Source organism: Syngnathus leptorhynchus, chromosome 9 (assembly GCF_054491065.1).
Source record: "Syngnathus leptorhynchus isolate UIUO chromosome 9, UIUO_Slep, whole genome shotgun sequence".
NCBI classification, from domain to species: Eukaryota; Metazoa; Chordata; class Actinopteri; order Syngnathiformes; family Syngnathidae; genus Syngnathus; species Syngnathus leptorhynchus.
Window position 1 is genome coordinate 3,680,862 of NC_141203.1, and position 23,611 is coordinate 3,704,472.

General features: G+C 40.2%; 1 protein-coding gene across 1 annotated transcript in view; it reads right to left on the minus strand.

Moving 5' to 3' along the window:
* Window positions 1-248: 248 nt before the first annotated feature.
* Window positions 249-23,611, minus strand: part of il1rapl1a (interleukin 1 receptor accessory protein-like 1a) — a 287,826-nt gene continuing 264,463 nt past the window's right edge. The window contains exons 10-15 of the mRNA XM_085921128.1: window positions 16,682-16,814; window positions 10,212-10,357; window positions 6,729-6,875; window positions 4,579-4,749; window positions 3,901-3,945; window positions 249-2,131 (exon numbers count right to left, since the gene is read on the minus strand). Of these exons, the coding sequence (XP_085777254.1) occupies window positions 1,410-2,131; window positions 3,901-3,945; window positions 4,579-4,749; window positions 6,729-6,875; window positions 10,212-10,357; window positions 16,682-16,814 (1,364 nt within the window). The 3' untranslated portion in view covers window positions 249-1,409. The remainder of the gene's footprint in view (window positions 2,132-3,900; window positions 3,946-4,578; window positions 4,750-6,728; window positions 6,876-10,211; window positions 10,358-16,681; window positions 16,815-23,611) is intronic.

Here is a 23,611-nt window from a genome sequence, read left to right on the forward strand (position 1 = left end):
GTGTGTCCATAGAGAAAAAAACTAGGGTACTTGAATTCATCTGAGAGTCAAACTTTACATGCCAAAATGTGAGCTGCTATTTTGGTTAACAAGAAAGTTCAAATATTTTGAACTTTTTGATAGATTTTTAAAAATTTTTTGCATATGTATATGCACATTTATATGTATATGTAATGTATAATGTTTTGAGCGCCGACAGGAGTTGCACACAAAAGGGGAGGCCTGCAAAGGAAATCAAGGTTGTTTTTAATGTGCAGTGAGAAAGTATAAGGGCAACTGATCATGACTCGTGTTCTATAAAGATAGACATTTCTCTCGGCGTGAAAATTGTGTTTATATATTTATATAAATATCTATATTATATATAGAATACATATCTATTTTCTATGCATACTCAAAAAGTCACACCTTCAAATATATCTAAAGTCTTTTGCCCGAACACAAATGTACTCTTTTTCTTACCTTAAACATGAATCATTGTTACATAGGAAACCAAAGCAGTTATCAGAATGTGAATCTTGTTTTCTTTTTAAAAACAAACAAATAAACAATGGAAGATGGTTTGAGTTTTTGTGGGATTCAAAAGTCGTGTACAAAACACTGAATTGTCCTCCCGTGGTGGATGAAACCATAAAATTTAAGTCCTCAGGCAACCACTTATAAAAATAGAGTTATTTTTTTTAAAATAATCTACACGTTCTCTTTTTTTTAAGATGAGGCATTCTCAAACAGCGTCTCAAATAGAAAATACCAAACGTAGTCTTCCGTCTTCTGTGGCAGGGAGCTGATTGATGTGGACAAGCCCCGCCCCCTCCTTCTCAGCCCCACGCTTTTTATTTTTGCATATTCTATGATTTTTTTTTGTGATATTCATTTTTTTTTAAAGTAGATACACCTTTTACAGGTCAAAACACCCCGCCCCCCAAAACAAGTCATTGCAGCTCCTGGAAGCTGATAAAATGTCCAGGACAACCTTGAAAGAATGCAAAGATTTCAAATGAAAGAGTATACTGCATAAGTGGCTTTGCAGACAAGCACATGGGCATTGAGAAAAAAAAAGTGATACAAAATATACACTTCCGAAAGTTAAAGCAAACTCCTAGCATGGAGAAGGCAATAGACGTGTGAACGAAAGAACAGAAGAGGAATGCTACAAATGAATGGAGAATATTGGATATGTACAAGACCCTGTTTTCCTTTTGCGCGGATGGATGCATGTGTGTGCATACATGTGTTAGTGTGTGTGTCCTTGATAGCGTTCTTCCACGTGGGGGTCCTTTGACGATTACAAATCCCCACGTAGAAAATGACCCTTAACAGAGCGTCGGTTCTTTTGGGGAAAACGGCGCTTCCCCTGGAAAAAGCGAAAAGGACTTTTCACGCGTTGACTCTCCCCGACTGCGAGTGGGTTACCAGATGACGCTGGAGATGCTGGTCTCGCGGGGCAGCAGGGGCAGCATGGCGTTGTTGGCGTGCGCCTCCTCCAGGCTGTGCTCGCGGCTCTTCCCGGGCGGCCTCTGGCCGTTGAGGAGCGTCAGCGGGATGTTGCAGTAGGTGTGCTGGCTCCCCAGCGACGAGAGCGGCGGCAGGGTGCCCCCCGCGGGCAGGTCGTACTCGTAGCTGCGGTAGTAGTGTTTCTGCCTCACGGTGGTGTGGTAGGAGTTGTGGAAGGACGAGCGCAGCTCCGGGTGGGCGGTGGCCATGGCGGTGGAGGTGGCCGCCGCCATGGAGATGGCGGAGACGGTCTGCAGCTCGCCGAAGGCGCCCTGCTCGCTGACGTCCAGCGCCGGCTCGTGGCCCAGCATGGGCTCGGTGCGCCTGAAAGGCATTTCGTACTGCAGCTGCTTCCAGAACTTGGAGTGCAGCTTGTTGCTCTTGGGGCCGTGCCACTTGATGACGGTGAGGGTCTTGATGGTGTGCTTGAGGGCCTCCACCTCCTGGTAATTCATAATGCCGCGCAGCTCGGCGCACTCGATGAGGATCACCTTGATCTCGCCGGTGACCAGCATGTTGCGCAGACGCGTCTCCAACTCAAAGATGCTCCAGCCGCGTCGCACCACGTAGTTGGGCGTCATGACGATGATGAGCCTCTTGCTCTGATCCACGCAGCGTGCCACGTCTTCGATGTATGCTGCGGGAAACAGGAAAGCCGGTAAAAACTCATTCCGGTGGAGGTAGAATTGAAGACGTTTGAATGTTGGAGGACAAGGGACAACACTGAACAATAGACAGGGTTGGGCACGAGACAATAACCGAGACACACGAGACATCAACGCTGTCGGGCACCAATGCAGGATGGTGCGGCTTGAAGGCGTCTCACCAATTTGCAGCCTTATGACAAACAATAATCCTCCTCAAATTCATATATTTGTGTTTCTATCCTTGTGATTTCCATCCATTTTAGGAGGCTTCCATGTTGACCTTATACCAGCCTCTGCTATTGACTGAAATTGACCTCACGCTGCCCTCGGACTCGCATTGCAACTCGATGAGATTAACCTCGGAAAACAGGTGAGCTGCAACTTTTGCCATTCAAACCCTTTGGGATTGATGAAAATTGGTGGATTCACCTGCTTCAAACACAATTTGAACCGGAAAGCTGTTTTAAGACTATTGGAGGTATATAAAACATCACAATACTACAAAGATTTGTGTTTTGTCTTCAACTCCCCTTTCAAGCGTTTTGGGATCAAATTATATATTATATATGATATCTTCGCGATACACAACAATGCATTTCAACTTAAGTACAAATTCTGCTTGTTGGAATGGAACTGTCTAAAAAAAGAAACACTGTATTGTTCTGTACCAATGAAACAATACCTAATGTAAGTTGACTGAAGCTGAGGGACCAATTTCCTACAGATAACCCACCCAAGATTCCTGGAGCTTGCCTGGAACTTGAAGGTTTTATTGTATAGTCTTCAATTTACTGCCTTCTCTGTTTCGACCAATCAGTTCCAAGTTTGGATCCATAGATCAGAGCAATTGTCTGAAAGGCTTTGGCATAGAAGCATGATTTTCTCTTAGTGGAAAAGGGTACTGTAGCTTAGTGGCTGGCAAAATACTGTAATTATATAAATGCAGCTGATAAAAACGTTTATCAAGAGAATCAGATGTTGTTTAGACCATAAATTGACAACTTCATGAACTGTGGAATGTCTGAAATTAAATTTCCCCCAAATTCTTCAGAATCATGTGACAGGTCACAGGTTACTTAAAACATTAGCAGCACAGTTATATTATGATTACTTCTAATGCCCATTCAGGAAAAAAAGTGTATCCACAGACAAAGCTGCTCTGACAATGGCTACAAGTTAAAGCCTGGTTTACACACACCAGTACTTGTGCCTGGTTCGAAACACTAGTTTCTGTTGGAAATTGTCTTAGCAACAATGTTAGCTAGCGCAAACAAGCAAGAAGTGTGAAAACTCTTATTTCTTTGTTGTGAAATGCAAGTCAGCCAATTTTTCCAAAAGCAAAACTTTTTAGTTGAATAGCCTAACTCAAAACAGTTCATTTACCTTGAACTTTTCAATTCAACCAAAACATCTTTTCACATTGAGTAAGCCTACAACATTCTACTACTCTTCATTTTATTTTCTGGTCGTCTTTACTGCCTATCACAGGATATTCTTGTTACAGCACTAAACGTTTTTTTTTTGTCACCATTGTGTGATGTACTATCCTGGTTATCACATACGATAAGAGTGGTAGGGACACACGCCGATTATTTTCTCACCAGGTGTGGGCATCTCTTCCAGTTTACAAAAGGGTTAAGATGCAAAATCTATGTGTCTAGATTGAGTTTTCGCTATGCATCCATTCGTATTGTTCCGTGAAGATCTGAACTTGATGATTAATAGCATGTAAAAAAAAAAAAAAATCAGGGCAAAGTACCTCCAAAGAGTCGCGTGTCATCCTGGTAATGCTCAGTGGTGAGACCTAAACATAAACATGTGGACATTCAGGTCAAGAACACACAACACAAGACACGCTCAAGACAACAGCAAAGTGGCCTCATCTGCTCTCATTGATCTCTCATTTCACATTTCATTCAATCTCAATAAGACATTCATCCACGATGATTGTGTCAGGCGCTTACGCCGCCGACAATATTGCTTTGATTAAAAGTAAAGAGGCAGCGCTGTCAGCAACGGCTCCAAGACTTCAACACATTCCCCGCTGATGTTTAATTCTGTATGGTTGGACCAGGACGTGTTTGCGTTTCATCTGTTCCGCATGAAGCTGACAGTACAAACACGCTGCGTCGCTGGTAACTAGAGCACGCTATGTACTAGCGCCTCAGACAGCCTCCCAAGCACAGTTAGCATGCATGAGAATTTGTTCAGACAGAATTTTCAGTGGTTTAAAAATGCATGCGGTGAGGCACGCAAGATGAGAAATGTGTTCATTACATCAGCCCCCCCTCCATCTGCACTATATTACACAATAAACATTCCAGGAGAAGCCAGTGTGCTTTTAAAACCTTGAAGAACTCATGTCCACAAAACACGAGACAACAACACAAAAGACACAAAAAGACAACATGAAAAGGTGTTGCAACTCAGTGCTTACTTCCAGTTGGGATGAGGTCTCGGTCGGGGATGAAAAGTTTGTAGCCGTAATGCTTCTCCAGGACGTCAGGGAGAATTTCCAGGGCAAAGCGTTCTTCCTCCCGGGTCTCCTGACTCCACTGGTCGGGGTCCACTTTGGTGTAGGACAGGTAGGCGTCGTAGTCCTTGTTTTCTGCAAGAAGAAGCGAGGCTTTGATATTCAATAGATTCCCACACTCTGACGCTGAGTTTCTAGGTCAAGATGCTGAGTCTTCAACACGCGTTGGTGTCTGTGGTGATTTCTTGAGCCGCACAGCCATTGGTTGGTGTTAGGACGAGGTCAAAGTTATAGTATGGGCAGCTTTGTGCAGAAACACTATCTATATAAACCCAGGGGTCATAATTATTTCATACAATAGTAAAAAAAAAAACTAGAAAAAATTCTACGAGGCTACTTCATCAATCAGAAAGTTTTTCTGTATTTTTCTTAAACTGCGGCTGGCGCGTCCATAACAACAATTTATGAGTGATACTTTACTACCCAGTCAAGATTTGATTAATCAACATTCAGTTTTACCTTGACCAGATCAGTTTTCTGTGCCAAAACACAAAGAAAACGGATAGTTTTATAAATCCCCATGTGGATCAGGGATGTGTGGTCAGGCAAGGCCCTTCCATAAATTATTAAATGTCCAAAAAATCTCATATGATTCCATAAAATTATTTCAAATTCTAGTTTTCTGGTCTGCGCTTCATATTGTTTTATTTTTTTTAATCCAATAATGTCCACAATCTCATGGTCATAACTGCTGAATTTGCATATTTCTTGTTCAACTACATGGGCAGGATGCGCAGTGCGGTAGCGAGAAGGCTCACCTCACCTCAGATTGCGCAATCCCTCACTAACTGGTTGAAGAAGCTTGTATTGGCAAGTGCCTGTTTCTGTCTCTCTTTACGTCTCCAAAACAATGTTTTGAGACACTTTAATGTACCAGACCATGGCTTGATTTGGTGTGGTAATCAAATGCCTCATGTTACTAACTTCTGTAGCCTAGTTTCAAATGTCTGTAATTGTATGGTAGACATTCTACTCCAATTGGACGTTTTTATAAATATAGTAACCCAGTATTGTATGGTGTTACTGGCATTATTGCATGCAAGGGTTACAACTTATTGGACAGCAAACAAATTGAGATTTTAATTAATAAAAGAAGATCGACACTTGACATTAAATATGTGCTTCACACATAAGGTCAGTTTTTCAGGTTATTCGTTTTTTTGTGTCATTTTTAAATTTAATGACACTGTTTGGCTCATAAATGTGTCCGGTGATTCACCAGCAATGAACTTCGCAGTACATCACTGGTCTGGATATGACAGCAGTTGCCATGGTGACGGAAGAGCGCTTCAATTAACCCTTTAATGTAAACTCGGAGAAGCAACGACTTCACAATGCCCACGTTCATGTGGTGCTTAGGAAGTAAAATTTCCCATAAGGCGGTGAAAAGAAGTGAACAGGCAGGAACTAGACGACCGGAACAAAGTATTAGTTGTGACATGTTCAGTAAGTCCTAGTCATTATTCTCTGCGGAAGTTGGAATATGGGCCAACCAAAAAGGGAAGAGGGGCTTTTTCACAAACTCTTTGAGAAGCACATGCAGCTTTGAAACAATCGCGAAGGAAGGCCATGCCGGGCCGCTTGTGCTCAGTAGGACGGCAACATCAAACACCACAGCTCAAATTAGCAACCAACCTTGCAAATTAAGCACCTAGCAAAGTTGCGGGAATCAAAACAGCTTGTACCGGCGCGGCCCCGACGGTATGACTTAATCATGTGAAAGTTTTTAGGACGGCAAAACAATGTCACATCCATTATTTATGAGCTTGACAGAACACGTGAAAAGGACATTTTCAAATAAAAGACCATTCTGAAAGTGAGCGTATTCTGCAGAAGAAACAAAAAGTTCACATTATGATGCTCCTTGCGGCAACTGTGGACATTTTTGTATGATTTCTTTCAACAAAATAAGAACCAGAAGAAAAGACTGTTGGGGATAAAATCATAATGCAAATATTAGAGTTCACTTTTTAAATGTGGGTGAGTCCTTCTGCGACAGTATTCAAGCCTTAATGCTGACAAGCTCAGGATCCAAAAGGGATGATGATGTTTACCTCCATCCAGGTCCTCACTGCCAAAGTGTCTCCTATAGAAGAGCATGAGCTCAATCCTGTAGCATTTGTAGAGCGAGATGAGGAAGATGAGCAGTAGCAGGATGGCCCCGAGCCCGCCGGCTAGCTCCACTGTGTACATGAGCTCTGCTGAGGACGAGACATACACACAAAGCCCCCAGAAATGTCAGTCGAGGTAGATTCCAAAAGGAAGGGGACAATTTTAAAATGACAGTTAAAAAACACTGTCATTTTGGACTGAGATTAAAGAAGCTTGTGTTGGATTTTTGTTTTGTGATGTGTCCATGCATCACACTCTGGACTCTGAGGTTTCCACAAGTAGAAACAGCAAGTTGAATTCCCCAAGAGTTGGTTGGCTAGGTCAGGTGGTCATCTGCCCGCTAGCGGTCCGTACTGGTATTGCAGGTAGTCCGCGTAATTGGAAATGAAAAATAATTGTAACATTAAAAAAAAAAATCATTATATAGAATTGAATTATTTTCCAGCTAATTTTGTGAATTTGTAACAACAGTTTATTCTTATTTGAATATTTCCCTGCTGGTGATTTGGTTTAAAAAAAAACTATTGAGTGACCCTTCCAAATGTTGTCAAACGCCGCTGAGATTCCTAGAATAGACATACAGATGCAAATAAATAGCCTGTACAGGTCTATCCTCCTTCGGTGCAAAATAAAGTAATATTCTGCTAAAGCAGTGGACCCCAAGTTGCTTCTTGGTTGTAATTGTGGTTGGACAAAACCAGTTGAAAACCCTTGGGCTAGGTAACAAAATCCGTACTTGCCCTGCATTGTATGCTGGAAGTGAAATGCTACTGGAAGGGAGAGGTAGTCCGATAAACCCACATTGTGGTCAGCGTCGAAAGCTGAAGAAAATAGCCCCTACTCTAATAATATAGACGTGCTGCAGCATGTCATCCAAGTAAACTAATCAACACCTTGCTTTCTCACATTAGGAGAAATAGGTTGTATTAATCTTTGATTAATCATTTATTTCATCCCTGCTGTCATTCAACCATTTCAGGGTTTGCCAAGGAACCACCAAATGGCCGTCCCCTGAGATACATAATAAACTGAATTTTGCTGCTTAACTCATATTCCACACATGCAATATGAATCAGAATGCCGTGTTTAGACTAGCGGGGGCACATAAAAAACATTTTTGGAAAGAAAACATTTGGGTTGACTTTCCCTTTAACACCAGAATAATATGTTGATGGTTGAATAGTGTGGTCACAAAGTATAATTGTAAAGAAAATGTTTCTGCTTCTGGTTGTCTCTCTTTAGATTTGGGCCTCAATGGTAGGGAGCTCGGCTTACAAATATGCAACTTTAAGCTGACAGTCATCCACTTGGTTACATATGCACTCCCTGGACTGAACCATCATCAGTATCGGGGGAAGCTAAGCTCTCAGCGAGGCAGCATCCATCATCGGGGGGCAGACACAAGAGGCTCATAGGTTTGGGAGAGATGACGATGCACGGGGGAGGAAGACAAATAGAAGGAGATGAGCAGAAAGTGAATTTATTTGGTCGGCGCCGCAATGAAACAGCATCGCACTTTGGATGCCTTCCACGCCGAGACTCGTGAAAACCTTGGGCACTTTTAAAAACGGGACGGCTCGCTTTACTCATCGTCCCTTCTGTCTTTGCCGCTTATAATGAACCCCAACGCTGCACTCCTCCACCCCCTTGCTGCATTTCTCTGCTCATTTCTCTTCTCTATTATCTCTTCCCAATCTCCCCAGTGGGTTCGCATGGGGAGGGATGACTTATGTTGTGAATTAAAGCAGCATTTACCTGCTTCCCTCCGTTAAAGAACTGCATGCGCTTTAAATCTCTGTCAGCAAGGCCCAAAACGGCTGCCATCGGAGCCGTAAGCTCACTTTGTATTAGCAAATATTAAGGTCCACTATAAAACTACAACTAAAGTATTTTAGACACCGTGCTGGGTCAATCAAATTATTCTCCATTTTTAAAACTAGCTTTGGAGTATCACGACCCCGGAGTTGCACAGTTTGTCTTGAAACTGCCGCATAACTCAAAGTAGAATGTGAGTAAGACTCATTCTTTCTTCTTACCTGTTGATGAATATGATTTTTATTAATTAATTTACTTTATTCCCAATAGAATGTATTACATTATTACATTTGTACAATTATTACATTCTCACAGTATCTTGATTGACCTAAATTTATTTTCTTTTTTTTGCAAAATGTCAATTTTCTTGCTTGTAATATTGTATTGCGACATCTTATAATACAGTGTAACACCTATTTTTTTGTAAACTAAGAAACAAAAAACAAAGTTATATTTCAATTTACTATTCTCTAAACTGACAATTAAAACTAACAGTCAGATACTTGCATGGAAACATTCCCGCTATTCTTATATAAAAAAAAAAAAAACTTCTTAAGGATAATTTATTAATTTACAGTCAATAAAGGACAGATTATTATTTTTTATTTATTTTTCTAAAGGTGGTGCAGTGTCATTGAATAAACACTGTCGGACCTTGGCAGTTCCACTATATCAGCAGTCAAACTAGCTTTCTAAGATGCGCAAGACATTGATTTGAGTAGGGAGAAATGTGTATGAGACAGCTGGGAAGTTTGGCAGTGTTGCATCTATGGAGAGTTGGGAGAGCATGAAATAAACATCAGAATGTCAAGTGAGAGAATGAGAGCAAGTATTGCACTTTCTTCCAATCATTCTAAGGACATTTTCTCTTGACTGCAGTTGCCGTACATGCACATTTGTGAGCTGTTGATGTGCAGTGACCAACTCAAACAGAGTTGCTGTGTTCCAAAACCTCCTACGGAGACTTTGATAACAGCAGGGAAACAAGAATGCGCAACTATCAAAACTTGTTTTTTGGGGCACAAAATGGAAAAGCTGCACAATCTAGTGATTTTACTTCAGAAGCTATATGAAAAATTCCACCTTTGAAAGATGAAAGATTATCATGCTCAGTTTCAATTGATGCTGCCAGTGCTGACAATGTTCATTATTGTGGCTGTAGCTTAGTGATGGACAAATAAAATACTAAAATGACAAAGATAATAGTTGGAGACATTGCTGGAAATTAAAATAAAAAACATTTTGGCAAGATGTAATTTACAAGTGAGCTGTACTATAAAAGTGAAAATAAACCATAAAACAAATACAACATTTTGGAGGAAAAAAAAAAAGACAACAGTATGTAAATGTGACTATAATGGAAAAAAAAGTTTTAGCGGCCTTTAGCTACAAATAGATAAGAAGCAGTGCATGTTTCCATTAGATTTATTGGTGCTGTCTGACTTTAAAATAATTCATTAGGTGGCTTAATGTAGATTTGGAAGTGGCTATTGCAGCCCTCCCAGACAAAGAGCAATAAAAGCATTTCTCAAGCTTGACACAAAGTCTCTAATGAGACTTAAAAGTGCATGTCAGTGGGTGAACACTCATTATGAATGTTGCCTTCTCACCCTTCCTGAAGAGCTGGATGGTAGCCTGGCGACGGCCGTTGCCATTCTCCACATAACAGGAATAATTTCCCAGATCCTCCTCTTCTAGTGAGTCGATGGTAAGGGAAATGGCGACTTCCTGCTCGCCGAGGTGTTCCTTGACGATCCTGTCAGACAAAAAGAGATGACACTTTCTCCTAATAGCTAGAATAATGGTCGCGACATAGGACACAAATTGATGGTAATTAAGTTTGACTTTTTTTTTGGACAAACTTGAAAGAAAAAGTAATCCAGGGGTCGGCCATTTTGTAACAGATACAGTACAGACCCTTGATTGCCTTTACATTTGAGGAAGACTTTTCCTGAGAACATGAGGATCTGAAAAAGAACGTACCTTGCCCCTTCACTGTCACAACGTCACAATATGTTAATTTCTTTTGCCTGCACTCAAAACATATGAGATATGAAAATCAATAAGGGTTCTTCCTCAAGACAACGCGCCACGGAAGGAGGGAGGGAATCAAATAATGGCGATGAGAAGAAAATCTTTTTATAGCGGCTGCCATGGTAACGGTGAGCGGAGGGGATGTAATATTCCATAAAGTAAATGAGCGTCCCCGGCCGGGCTGGTTGAGCCTGATGGAGGGGAGGATGGGGATATCATGATCTCCTCCCTACCAGCACAAACAATTCTACTTAGCTATCTTTAAAAGCACTCTCTGCACAAAGGCAAAGTGCAAAGGAGAAAACTATCCGGCGTGTTGCCGAGCTGAGTGAGGCGGCCATGCGTCATTGGCTGGATGTGTTAAAGAGGCTGAGAAGAAGGCTGTGTATGTGTGTGCATGCAAGTATGTGAATGTGTAGGTGGGGATAATGACTCCAGCAGCCCTCAACTCGCTCTGTAGCCTTCAAGCCGATAAAATGCGCATAAGGACGGAGAGCTGTGCCGGTTTGGCACCATTAATTGAAAGTGTGTCACGGACTCGTGATATTTGTACGTCCGGTTTGTTGTAGAAAAGGAAGAATAATTCATGTCCCTAGCTTCTCCTCAAGGGATTCGGGGATACTTTGAAGACTCCTAGTTCACCAGAAGGCACAGCTCATTGGCTCACTATCATAAGATGGCAACCTGCATCTCTAATGGTGGAGAGAAGGTAAAGCTGAGAACGCAACGCAACTGCAACATAGTCAAATAGCGTTTGGTCCACCTGTGCAGGGCCATATTTTCACTGGGCCACCAAGCGTAACTTGACACGACTTTGTGAATTCCCTAATTGGTTTTCATGACGTGATGTGAATTGGAAAGTGATCCATTTGAAAAAGATGTCACACTTTAAATGTGAAATTAACTTGTGTAGTGCAGTGCATCCAGAAGTTGCAAGTTGTGCGTGTGCTGTTAATCTAACAGGCTACTTTGCTTTTACAATCTACCGTTAAAAGTAATTTAATCAATGTACTGTGCTCCACTGGCGGAGCTAGGAATTATTTATTGGGGATTGGGGGGGGGGTCATGGGGGGGGGGGGGGGCAGGGATGTCTCGAATCAGTCAGCAAATTTTTTTTAAAATGCAGATGAAAATTCAATGTGTTCCCTACATGACATCTGTGAAAATGTGGAAAAAAATTCCCAGAAATATTGGAAAATACCAGGGGTCCAAGGATATTTATCCACCGCTGCAAGATAATGTTTCACTTTCAAGGGCCGCTAGACTACAGCCTCTCGAGTGGGCGAGAAAAAATTGGGAGAATGCATACAAGGCGACGTTTATGCATACTATTCAATTCAGTTACAATTGTTTGCTAGCTACGTAAGACAAGCACAATGTTTGATTTTTTTTTATAATGATTAATTTAATAATAAAAATTCTGTACCGCATACTGTACCCATGATAATATTGAATGAATGAATGAATGAATGAATGAATGAATCTCCTTTTATTGTGCAGGTAGGTGTACTACAGATTAAGACGGCCTAAAGCTGGTCTAAAGTTGCATCAGACTTCTAAGTGCACATAAAATGTTTGGAAAAAGTGTGTGAAGTGCAGTTCATGGAGAGGTACAAATGAGTGCATTGATTCAGTGTCTGCTGCGGGCACATTAGCGTTCTGTTACTTCCTCATTAGTGAAGTCTGTGTTTGCTGCTTAAGTGATTAATTTCAGACTCATTCCATTTCTTACTGCACCCACAAAATAAGCCTGCAAAACATCATCCGAATTGGGTCAGCGGTATATTGATCGCCTTCTCAAAAATGCCACGCAGGATTTTGTTTTGCTAATTTATTAATCCCCTGCACGATATGCTAATGTCCATTCATCCGTGTTATGACAGCGACGGTGAGTTGTGCAAATGAAAATTTATGGGCTTGCCGTAGAAATGAGCTTGCCTGGATCAATAAGTTAGAGAGCCGGGTGTATATAAATGGCAGAAGTGAGCTGTTGCTCTAAAAGCGCGTGTTCGATGCATTTGTAATGAAGGCCGAAGTGTGTGTGTGTGTGTGTGTGTGTGTGTGTGTGGGTGCCGGCGTTAAGTTTGCTGTTGGATGAGTGCAGATTTGTTCATGTGGAGACGCTCCCATTCTTCCTCCTAAGTGCACCCTCCATATCGCTGGATGACTTTATGGGAGTAAACTCGAGGCCTTGGTCGGATGGGAAAAAGCAGCATTAGTAACACAAGTCGATTGATCAAAGACTTTATTGATCCACCGCAAGGAATATTACGGTACGTTTGGGGGAATCCTTGAGCGGGTTGCTTAAAAGGAGATTTATTTCCCTTGCATATTCATATTGCCGCACAAACATCCCAGCTGTGTCTTGGATACCCTCGCCCTACGTTCAATCTCTCAGCCTCTCTCGCCCATCTGTGTGCTGTTGGAGGTGGGTGCACACAGAGAGATAGCACAAGTGGCGGTGGTGTGAAAAATGGTGGTTGTTAACCATCTGACAGGGGCTGTCTCCCCTAGAGCTGCAGCAGCTCCAAACTGTCCTAATGGCAAACATGCACGCGGAACGCCAAATGGACTTGTTTTAAAATGTGTTCTATCACGCGTGAGGAAGACGCATTGGAATTGAGCTCATTTTGGACGTGTTACGAGAGGTAGATTCCAAAGTGAAGCTTTTTTTGGGCCGCGCTTTGAATGTCCTTTTTAACGGCGCATTAAGCAACACTTGCTGTGCTCTCCAAGGAGGTAAAGGAACGAGCAATGTAAAAGGACTGAAAGCAGAACATAGAATGAGAAAAGATGGCAACTTTGCCACACTTTTCCCATTGTGAATTATTGAAATAGAAATAATCGGTTTCAAGGTGAAAGGAGCCATCTGAAAACCTTGAATATCTCTACATGCAACAAAATACCAAACCATGCAAACAATACCTTCATTGTACTTTTTTTTAATAACATGCATATTGAATATAATATTAACTCAGAAGTAACCAAATACCATCCAATTCATAGATTTTATCTCAGAGATTTTCCAGTATTCTTAAAAAAATAATCATTGTTTGAAAATCAAAAGTTAACATTTTATAAAAACAAGTTCAAAACATAAAGGCAAAATGTCAAAACAATCCAACTTCCATCTTAGACTCACTGAAGAGGTAGCCTCTGTCGCTAGCTAGTTAGCAGCTAATGGTAATATTGAAAGTTAGCAATGAACATTCGTTTAATCGTGTCACATCTCCAGCTGGGATAGCACTGAAATACTAAATAATAAAACAAAACAAAAACAAGTGAATCACATGCTAACCAGATAAATAATAAGATTAAATAATATAAATAATGGAAAAAGAGATAATAAATGGATAGAAATAATACGATTTACCATGCTTTTTGTTTCGTAAAGATTTTTGTGGTCTTTTTTCCAGATTTTTTGTTGTTGTTGTCATATTCCAAATTATATGACATTTAAATAAAGGTGGTCATTTACTATGGTTGAGTTGGGCTAATCAATTTTGAAACACTGTTGCGATAGCAGTTTTGTCGCATTTATACGCATTCAGTTAGTTACTTTCACGGTATTGGACTTGTGACAACACTTGCTGGTGATTGCAGTTAAAGTTGCGACACATAATCAATGAAATGGTGCAGCAACACTGACATAAGTATGCTAATATGCTGTTCTACTGAGGCAACGTGCACAGTATTTTCTTCATTTTAACTCATGAATAACAAGTTGAGGCGACATTACAGGAAAATAAATGCCAACCAGCAGCTGCTTGGAATGAGGCAAATGCATCACTGGAAAATTGTGGGTTTTAGTAATTTGGAGTCAATAGGCTGAAACATGCAAATTAATTTTACACTGAATGCATGCCATTCCTCTTGGTGGCAGTACTACGGGCTATTAGGACACTTAGCTCTGGGACTACAGCCTTGCATGTTCGTGACGAACAATGCTGAGAAAATGGAATTAGAATTAATCTTACATACAACACATGAACATTTTGAGTAAATTTAGAGGCAGCACAATACAAACACTAAAGCATGATAGCTGCTATTTTAGGTATAGCCTCATATTGATTAATTACACATGCATAATTGAGGAACGATCAACTTCTCTTACTTTATTGACTGAGACATTTTACATTTTGTCTTTGTTTTTTTTTTAGAGTTGTGATGTTTCTGCACCTGGCAAAGCACCTCTTGGAGTTGCAAACAAATTTTGTTATAAATTATAATGACAATTGGGCGATTCTGATTTTGACTTGTTTGCTGATTTAACTTCATGCCAGTAGATAATTTCCATATTAATTATTGGGGAAATACTAACTGGTAAGGGTCGCTGATGGTGTCGTGTACACTTGCCTGATAAATGAATGTCATTAATGTATAAATGTCAAAACCTTTGATATTGACAAATGGGTTGTGCATTTTTTTTAAATGAACTCGTTAGTTTCCAAATTCAACTTGATGTTAGTCAACAGTACTATGACTTTTTTTGTTAAAAATTAACATGTTTGCTATTATAAATGGCAGTTAATCCTTCTTTTCCTATTTAGTTGTGCGGTTAATAGTTGATTTAGATTGCAAATTCAATCTAGTCTCTGGTAATGTTAATGTTAAAGAATATTTATTTGACTTTTTCTGGGGGGGAAAAATAAACATTTCAGTTTTAACTATTGTCAGTTCGCAATTTTTCTACAAATTTATTCAGTACAGTTTTACTCCTTCTGTGACTACACTGGTAACAATTTCAAATATTTTTTTCCGACTAAAATGAATGCCATAATCCTTTACAGCCACCCTCAAAATACAAAAAATTGTTGTAATGAAGAATCATAGCACTTTGTAACATTACACACACATATAGATGTTATTTAAAATTGTATCAGTTAAATGCTGCTCCTTCTGATGTGATTGCCTTGGTCACACGAGGGTCAGTAAACTAAAAGACAACCAGATGGATTATTATGAATCCCATTGGAGTTCGAGGCAGGACAAACTCAGCCGCTTTATGAGTGGCTTGCTGGATGGCAGTCCAGCCTGCGTCCAGCAGACAACCATATTCTATGGTAAGTGTGTCTTACCTAGGACATGAATTGGATGCATGATAATGCCTCAAAGCCTCTCTCAGATCATCAGCACAGCACTAACATTAGCTGTTTTACACAAAGGATAACGGATCTAGTATGTATGTGAGTACTGTTAAGTTGCCAGTGTGTCGTGTTGTTGCTGTTTTTAATCTGTTGCTTAAAGTGTTAAAGCACCGATTTTATTTTTGGGATTAAGCTAATGGACTACAATGCTCAAACATGTTTGTTTCAAATAGAAATTATTGTTCTCTTTGTTTTTGTGTTTAGTTTGACAGTGGACTGCTTGATGACTACTTTTTTGTGAAGGATTGTTCACTATTTGCACAACTGCTGCCATTTTGAAATGTTGACTGCCATCATTCAGGTCTCATATGTCAAGTTTGACAAAAAAAAAAAGTCTAAATGACGTATCTCAATCAATTCGTATGCCGGGTCACTCTTATCTCAAGGCACCTGTGTATTTTTTTATTTGCTTGCCAATACTGTAATTGTCAGGTGAATTTTTCTAATTTATCGCAAGGTCAATTAACAAGGTCAGCCAAATTAGTTATTTTAACTTCATGGTGGTTACCGTTACTTTCTATGAAATGTCAAGTAAATGCTAATTTGCGTAATTTCTGATAATGTCATTAACGCTGGAACTTTTCACAGCAACCTAATTTGCTTGAGATAATCCTAGTTAATGTTATTTCTCCAATTTGCTACAAAAACAAACATGTTAGTTTACTAATTTAACTCAATGTTGGTTAATGCTACCTCTCTGAATTAATTGTTGAGCAAATAGATGTGCTAGTTTGCTAATTTAACTTAATGTCACGTAACGTTCCGGCTTGCACTTCATTGTCAGGTAAATGGATACATTAGTTTGCTAACTACGCATGACTTTGCGAATGTCATTAGCGTTTAATTTGGCCCAGTTGGAACTAGAGAGGTCACATTAATAGTCCAGTTGTGTTGCTTACTTGATTTCAGTCTCCTGTACTCGCTCTTCATCCAAGTCTTCAATGAACTTATCTCCCTTCATCCAGTAGATGAGCGGAATGACATCACCGCTGTAGCCAAAAAACGCCCGGCATGTCAGGTTCAGTGCGCCTCCTATGAAGAACAAATAAACACCACAATTAAAACTCCAATCTACTAATAAAACATCACATCCTTGATGAGCAGATAAAGGCAATGCGACACAACAAATAATCCCAAAAAGTACGAGGCACTCCAACTACCACCATATTGATTAAAATAAATATTGAAATACTGCCCGGTGATGGCTGGGATAGGCTCCAGCACGCCCGCGACCCCCGTTGGGACAAAGTGGTACAGAAAATGGATGGATGGATAAAAACAACAGTTGTTTCAATTCATATGAAATGCACATAAAAGTTCTCAAAAATGGTACCTACATAGTAAATGTTTGGAAACAGTTGTAAAAAATTAAATGTCAATATATTGTACTCAAAAGTTGAATACAACAGAACTGTATTTAAACAATGTACTGTACTGGAATAAAAAGCAACATTTTGAACATTTATTTTAGCTATTCTTTCATTTACCACCCTTTGCTTTAATTAACCTAAGCGTTCAATAAAGATCGTAACTGTAATATGAAGATGCAATGGATGATGTCTTGGTACTTTTGCCCATTTTGCGTGTACCACAGCTTTACTTGAATACACCAAAAGCTTCATGACATTACAAGTATGACACTATCAAGGGCGAGGCCCAAGTGAGAGATTCTTGAGTGAGAACAGTGCACACAGAAGGGCCCTTAAATGATGGCGTGCAAACTGTAAAGAACACATGAGGGCACTCAACAGCTTCCCAAAGCCCCCCTCGGAGACCCGCGCATCTACTGTCGGAAGAGAGGGAGGGAATGAGGCAATCGGAAGTGAGGGGAGGCTGACGATAACATTTTTAGAGTTGCTGCTTCTGTTTATGAGGGACGGTCAGAAGTCCAACAACGTCTGCGACCAGTTTGTATGTGGTAGTGACAGTTTCTTTTTTTTTTTTTTTTGCTCCATGTATAAAATGAAAACAGTGGGATTGATACGGCATTTAAAAAGAGATTCAATAACATTAAGATAATGAAGTGTTTTTCATATGAAGATAATAGTCGTGGAGAGATGCGTGCGCTTGAGAAGCTGATTAACAGTGAAGTCAGTGTATTCTTTTTCTTCTTTTTACAAGATGCATTGCAAATAGGGAGCGCACATGTAAACAACGCACGAACGTGGCAGGCTCATAATTCATGATAGGGTGGAGAGGAGGAGGAGGAGAGACATTGCAGTGGCTGGCTCCCAGGCATGTGAACTGAGCTGAATAAGGAGGTAAAGTGTAAGGTAGGAGGCGCTGTTTCACCGTAGCTACACTTGCACAAGCTCATCAAATCCAATCACAAATTCTACCTCCACAAAGATAATAACTCTTAAAGTTAATTGACATTTTTAAATAACTGTTCATTACCTCTGCCAGCAAGGTTATGTTTTCATGATCATTTATTTGTCAGGGATTCATGAAATTTTAAAAAATTGATTTCCAAGAAACTTTGGGGAGTGTTGGGAAATGGTCTTGATTTATGACATTAAATTTACTCAAGACAATAATGCCAGAATAACACAGATTACATGAAAATAAATCAATATTTTGTAATTCATGTTTTAGTTGAACTGATAAACTTGTGATGTTTATCTGTTGATGTTAAAATGAGGTAGACTTAGTAGTTTTCAACATAATGCCTTTTAAAATGATGCATTTTTTCCAAACAACTTAATGTATTAATGCTAATGAGTGTACATTTTGTTTCCATCAACAGCCAAATAAAATTAAACATAGCATGACCTAATGCTGGACATGTAAGACCAGCGTCTGATTGTAACTGTAAAGACAACCAATGACATTCCAGTTGAGTTGCGTAGGAAAACGAAGCTGAAACAGAAACGTGAGTCAGAAAAGAAGCGCAATAATACAGCATCTCAACAGCCAAATGATCAGGATGGTTATCCTTGAAAATTATTTGATCAATTGAATCAAATGTGTTGAAGCAGGGATACATTATAAAACATACAGGACATGCAAGAGCTTCAGTAGGTCCTGCGTGGAAGGCAAAGATGAAAAAAATTCTCTGATTTATTAATATTAGGGGGACAACATCATGTTGTCGTTTTATTTATTTGCATCAACAATCCCTGAAAAGCTGGCCAATGAAATGCCAGTCATAGTGGAGTAGAAAAGTGCATGGCAAGTAATAGTGTGCCACAATAGAAAATACTCATGTCCAAAATTATATTTTATTTTTATACGTTGCTATTTTATGACTGACGTACAAGAAATGGGACAATTACAGTATTGCCAAAGTGTCTGAGAAACTGGCCAGTGTTGGTTCTGTCAGATAACACAGGAAAGTTTGACTTTATTCATACCTCAAGAAATTTCCAAATTTCTAAACGGTTAAGGTGTTATCATGACTGACACAAGATCAGCCAGTAATTATTGCGTGCCATCATGGTGCTATAAGAATGAACAGGAAAGAAGACCAGTGACTGAAAAGCTAGCCAGGGGCAATACAGTTAGACTGAGAAGCAAGGTGGTCCCCAGAAGTGTTTTTTTTTTTTTTTTTTAATAGAAATCGGACTTAAAGGTTCGAGCACCTGTACGCATGGAGGATGCTGAGGGGTTGACATTTCTAAAGTTCAACAGCCTCTCGCAGCTCGCTGTTTGAGCACAGTCGGACTCTACAAGCGGCAACACGATGTACTTACAAAACACAAACGTATAGGCTTCAATGGGGCACATCTCCTCACTCTGAAAACACTTCATTTGTGCCGCAAACATGCAAATAAGCGGCACACTGTGCAGCTGAATGTGTCACAGCTGCAGCATTTCCCTTGTCTGTTTATCAGCTGTTGGTTAATCCCACATATCACTTGCAAATTAGATGTGTCATGCTGTTGGCAACCGTGACCCACCGAGGAAGTCTCCACCGAGCCCCCTAGGAATGCCAGGAAATGGTTGAGGGGCCTCATGCTGCTCCTGGTTGGACGTACATACAAGCCATAAAGCTTTCTCTTGTGGCAGCCACAGCATCGAACTTCATAGATAAGATGGAAGATGATGAGGAAGAACACAACAAAGATGGCAAAATAAAAAAGATTTTGGGCTATTACACATCTGAGTGCATCCGTTCCACTGTGTTTCTCGTTCACCTGATAGACGCGTGAGGTCTATAAGCAGTTTTACAGATGTGTTTTTTTATTGCAGCGGCAAATTGGGAGTTTTTTTTCCTCTTTCTTTTATTGTTGTGCCACATTCTGCTTCGGGGAGCGACTGGCAACTCTTTGCTACACATCAATATATTATTAATATTCAGTATGTGCAGTATCTTCCACTTTATTTTGTTTGAGTGTAGCCTGGACTCTTTGACCTCAGACACTCGATACACACTTATTATTTCATTATTTCATTAAATAGTTCAAGGTTTTCCATTAAGTCATGGATTCTTTCATCACGAGTGGTGTTTCTTTGTGTGTCGTGAGTAATCTTGTTCACTAACTGAATAACTTAAAACTAAAGTAAACTAAGCAACTACCTCACGAATCGATTGTCCTGCTAAATGACTAACCAACATCTAACAAAGTGACTGTACAAAGAAATAGCCAATGGACGGACCAATTAACTGATCTAACAATGAACAAAGAGTCCAAGACCGATTGACCAAATAACTCACGAACCAACCAATTTGACCCATCTGTCTGAATGATGATCTGAATAATTAATCCTCTGAACAACTAAACAGACAACTCAGAGGCTCACCAACCAACCAACCAACCAACCAACCAACCAACCAACCAACCAACCAACCAACCAACCAACCAACCAACCAACCAACCAACCAACCAACCAACCAACCAACCAAACCAAACCAAACCAAACCAAACCAAACCAAAGAATACAATCTTGATATGTCGTTTCTGAAAGCGACACTGCATATTTACTCTGCATATTTTTTTTCAACACAACGCGCAGAAAACAAGCAGTACTAGCATTAGTCGTCTGTGAGAGCGCTTCTATGTTGACCCACTTCCGGTTCAGGCTGTGACAACAGGTGACCTTGTGGTGGAAAAATAGCACTCGTGCGGCACGCTATTCAAGCAAATTCAGTTGTAATTCTGTGCAGTATGGTAATTAAGATGTTCACAGATTTTTTTTAAATATACATACAATCCCTGACGCATGTGAGCCATCATTGCAGCCATGAACAGGACCAAAGCAAACACAGCGGTATTATTACATCATGTCCTTTGCCTCCATTAAATCTATCCCCAACTCACACCGATGCCTATCCACTACTTGCAAACAAACCCAGTTTGCAATAACAGCCAAGTTATTTAAAGTGCCACTTCTATCTCCCCGCCTTACATAAACATTGTGTAACTACAGCTGTGGTTTAAATTGGCGGGGCTGAAAAGCAGCGGCGCTTGCAAGGCTTTGGAGAAGGACAGACAAATATTAGCCGGGCGTAGATTTGAAGGCCGTTTTACATATGGCTCACATGACTCGGTCATTAGCCTCCAGGCTTGAAGCGCTGTGATGCACAGGCAGTTTAAAGTGAGCAGATGGTGAGAGTGGAACAATGAGGTGAATAATTTGCACGCTATCAAGTTACAGGGTTGAAGGAGGCGGAGCCTTTTAAATCCCTCTTATCTCCTGTGGCAGTGCCATTGTTATGTGATTACTGTTAAACCAGCGGCCTGTGTTAAGAGTGAGATATTTAAAGCACTCAAGCTTCATATTTAAGGGATGACGTTCGCTAAGAGCTGACCCGAGATGGATGTTCTGCGAGTTACTTTGGCCTTTAAAAAAATTAAATAAAACTAGTAAAATTAACTTCTGTTGTTAATAATAGTATCTCATCCGTGACTGGGTGGCAATCAGATCGGGGTGGACCTTGCCTCTTGGCAAAAGTAAGCTGCCTCCAACTCACCGATGACCTTAATGAGGACAAGCACTAGAGAAACTCATCCTTGAAACAATGAAGACAATACAATTATTTCCCATGGAATTCATTATGCTCAAGCATGGATGATTTTTAAAATAAGGATGAAATTGACAAATAATAGGTTGGTTACAGCGCCCATGTATAAATGCGCCATGAGAGGTTTTGGCAGGAATTGATGAGACAAGGTATCCATTGCTGTGTGTGAGTGTGTGTGTGTGTGTTTTGCATGTGTGGGCGCGTGTGGAACAGATCCATGTAATGCGGATGATTGACATCCTCCCTCTAACTGAGAGCTGATCACGACGCCCGTTGGAGATAGCAGCAGTTATCTCTTGTTTCCACCTCAGATTTCTCGGTTTTAGATCATATATTAAATGATATATCTGCTTTTCATGTTGACTTGACTCTTCTGCTCTGTCACGTAAGCTACAGATGGTTGAGGAGCAAATCACGTGTCGAGTTGGGAAGAGTTGTTTTCTTTAACAGGGTAGTTTCTTATGTGACATTCTGAAGCTTTCTCTCAACGTCCGCCCGTCCGCCCGTCCGCCCGCCCGTCCGTCCGTCCGTCCATCCGTCCATCCGTCCATCCGTCCATCCATCCATCCATCCATCCATCCATCCATCCATCCATCCATCCATCCATCCATCCATCCGTTTTTAACACCACTTACTATCGTGTTCAGGCTGCGGACGATGCTAGAGCCTATCCCAGATGACTCAGATGACAATTAAATTTCACTCACACATCTAATAGACATCAACTAACTGCAATTTATGTGTAACACACGGAATATATCGAATGAAGGAAGAACAAATTAGACACAATATATTTCTGGTGCATTCTGACACCTACTGACGTAGATAACAGACAACCGAATACATTCACAACATATGAACATGAACAAATACAATGACAAGGGAGTGATGAACAAAATGAAGGACCAACTAAGTGCATTATAGATAATATCTGGAGCATTTTAAAATCACTGCCTGCGTACCTACTGTATTAAATTAATGTGCAATTATGTGAACTTGACATTTTGACATTTTATGGAAGGGGGAAAAAAAAACAAGAATATATCCATAATATTTACACTAAATCTTAAAATTCCTTGTTAGAAGCATCGCTCACAGCATAAAAGAGCAAGATGGACATTGAATGTGAGTAATTTCTAATCCTATCGGCATCTTTTAGTATCCACTCTCCCAAGCTACTGTTTGGAGTTGACTTTTTGCTTGTGTGACACCCACCAGCACATTCTCTGAATAAAAAAACAACCACAACAACACAAGTTACATCTCACTTCACAAAATAACATGACTCGATATACTTCAAGGAGTGTGTTGTCATGCTTCTGGCCATCAAAACATATCTCAACAAGCTATGGTGTTTTACACTACTGAAAACAAATATTTTGACAGTCAACAAAATCTGAAGTGGCACCAAAAGACGTGGTCCTCTATGCTACTCCTAAGTCACATTTTTTTGTCAAACTACTACTACTACACTGTACCACACTAGAACGTCTAATGCCAAACATTTGCTTGCGATGTCTATCAAACAGTAGACCAAACTGTTAATAGAATCCAAACTGTTAGATATTGGATATCTAGAGCAATTATTAAATGCTAACTTCACCACATGTAGCATTACTCAGTGCTCGTCTTTGTCAAACCTTACATGGTCAATAAAACCTGTAACAGGTTTGCCATCAGTGATGGAGTGAAACAAAAAACAACTGATTTAAAAAATGAAATTGCATTGAATCAAACCAAATTGACGCATTAAAATTTGTATACATTGAATTATATATCAAATCATTTACAGGAGCGGTCCCCAACCTTTTCAGCACCAAGTACCAGATTATTGTCAGATAATATTTTCACGAACCGGCTTTAA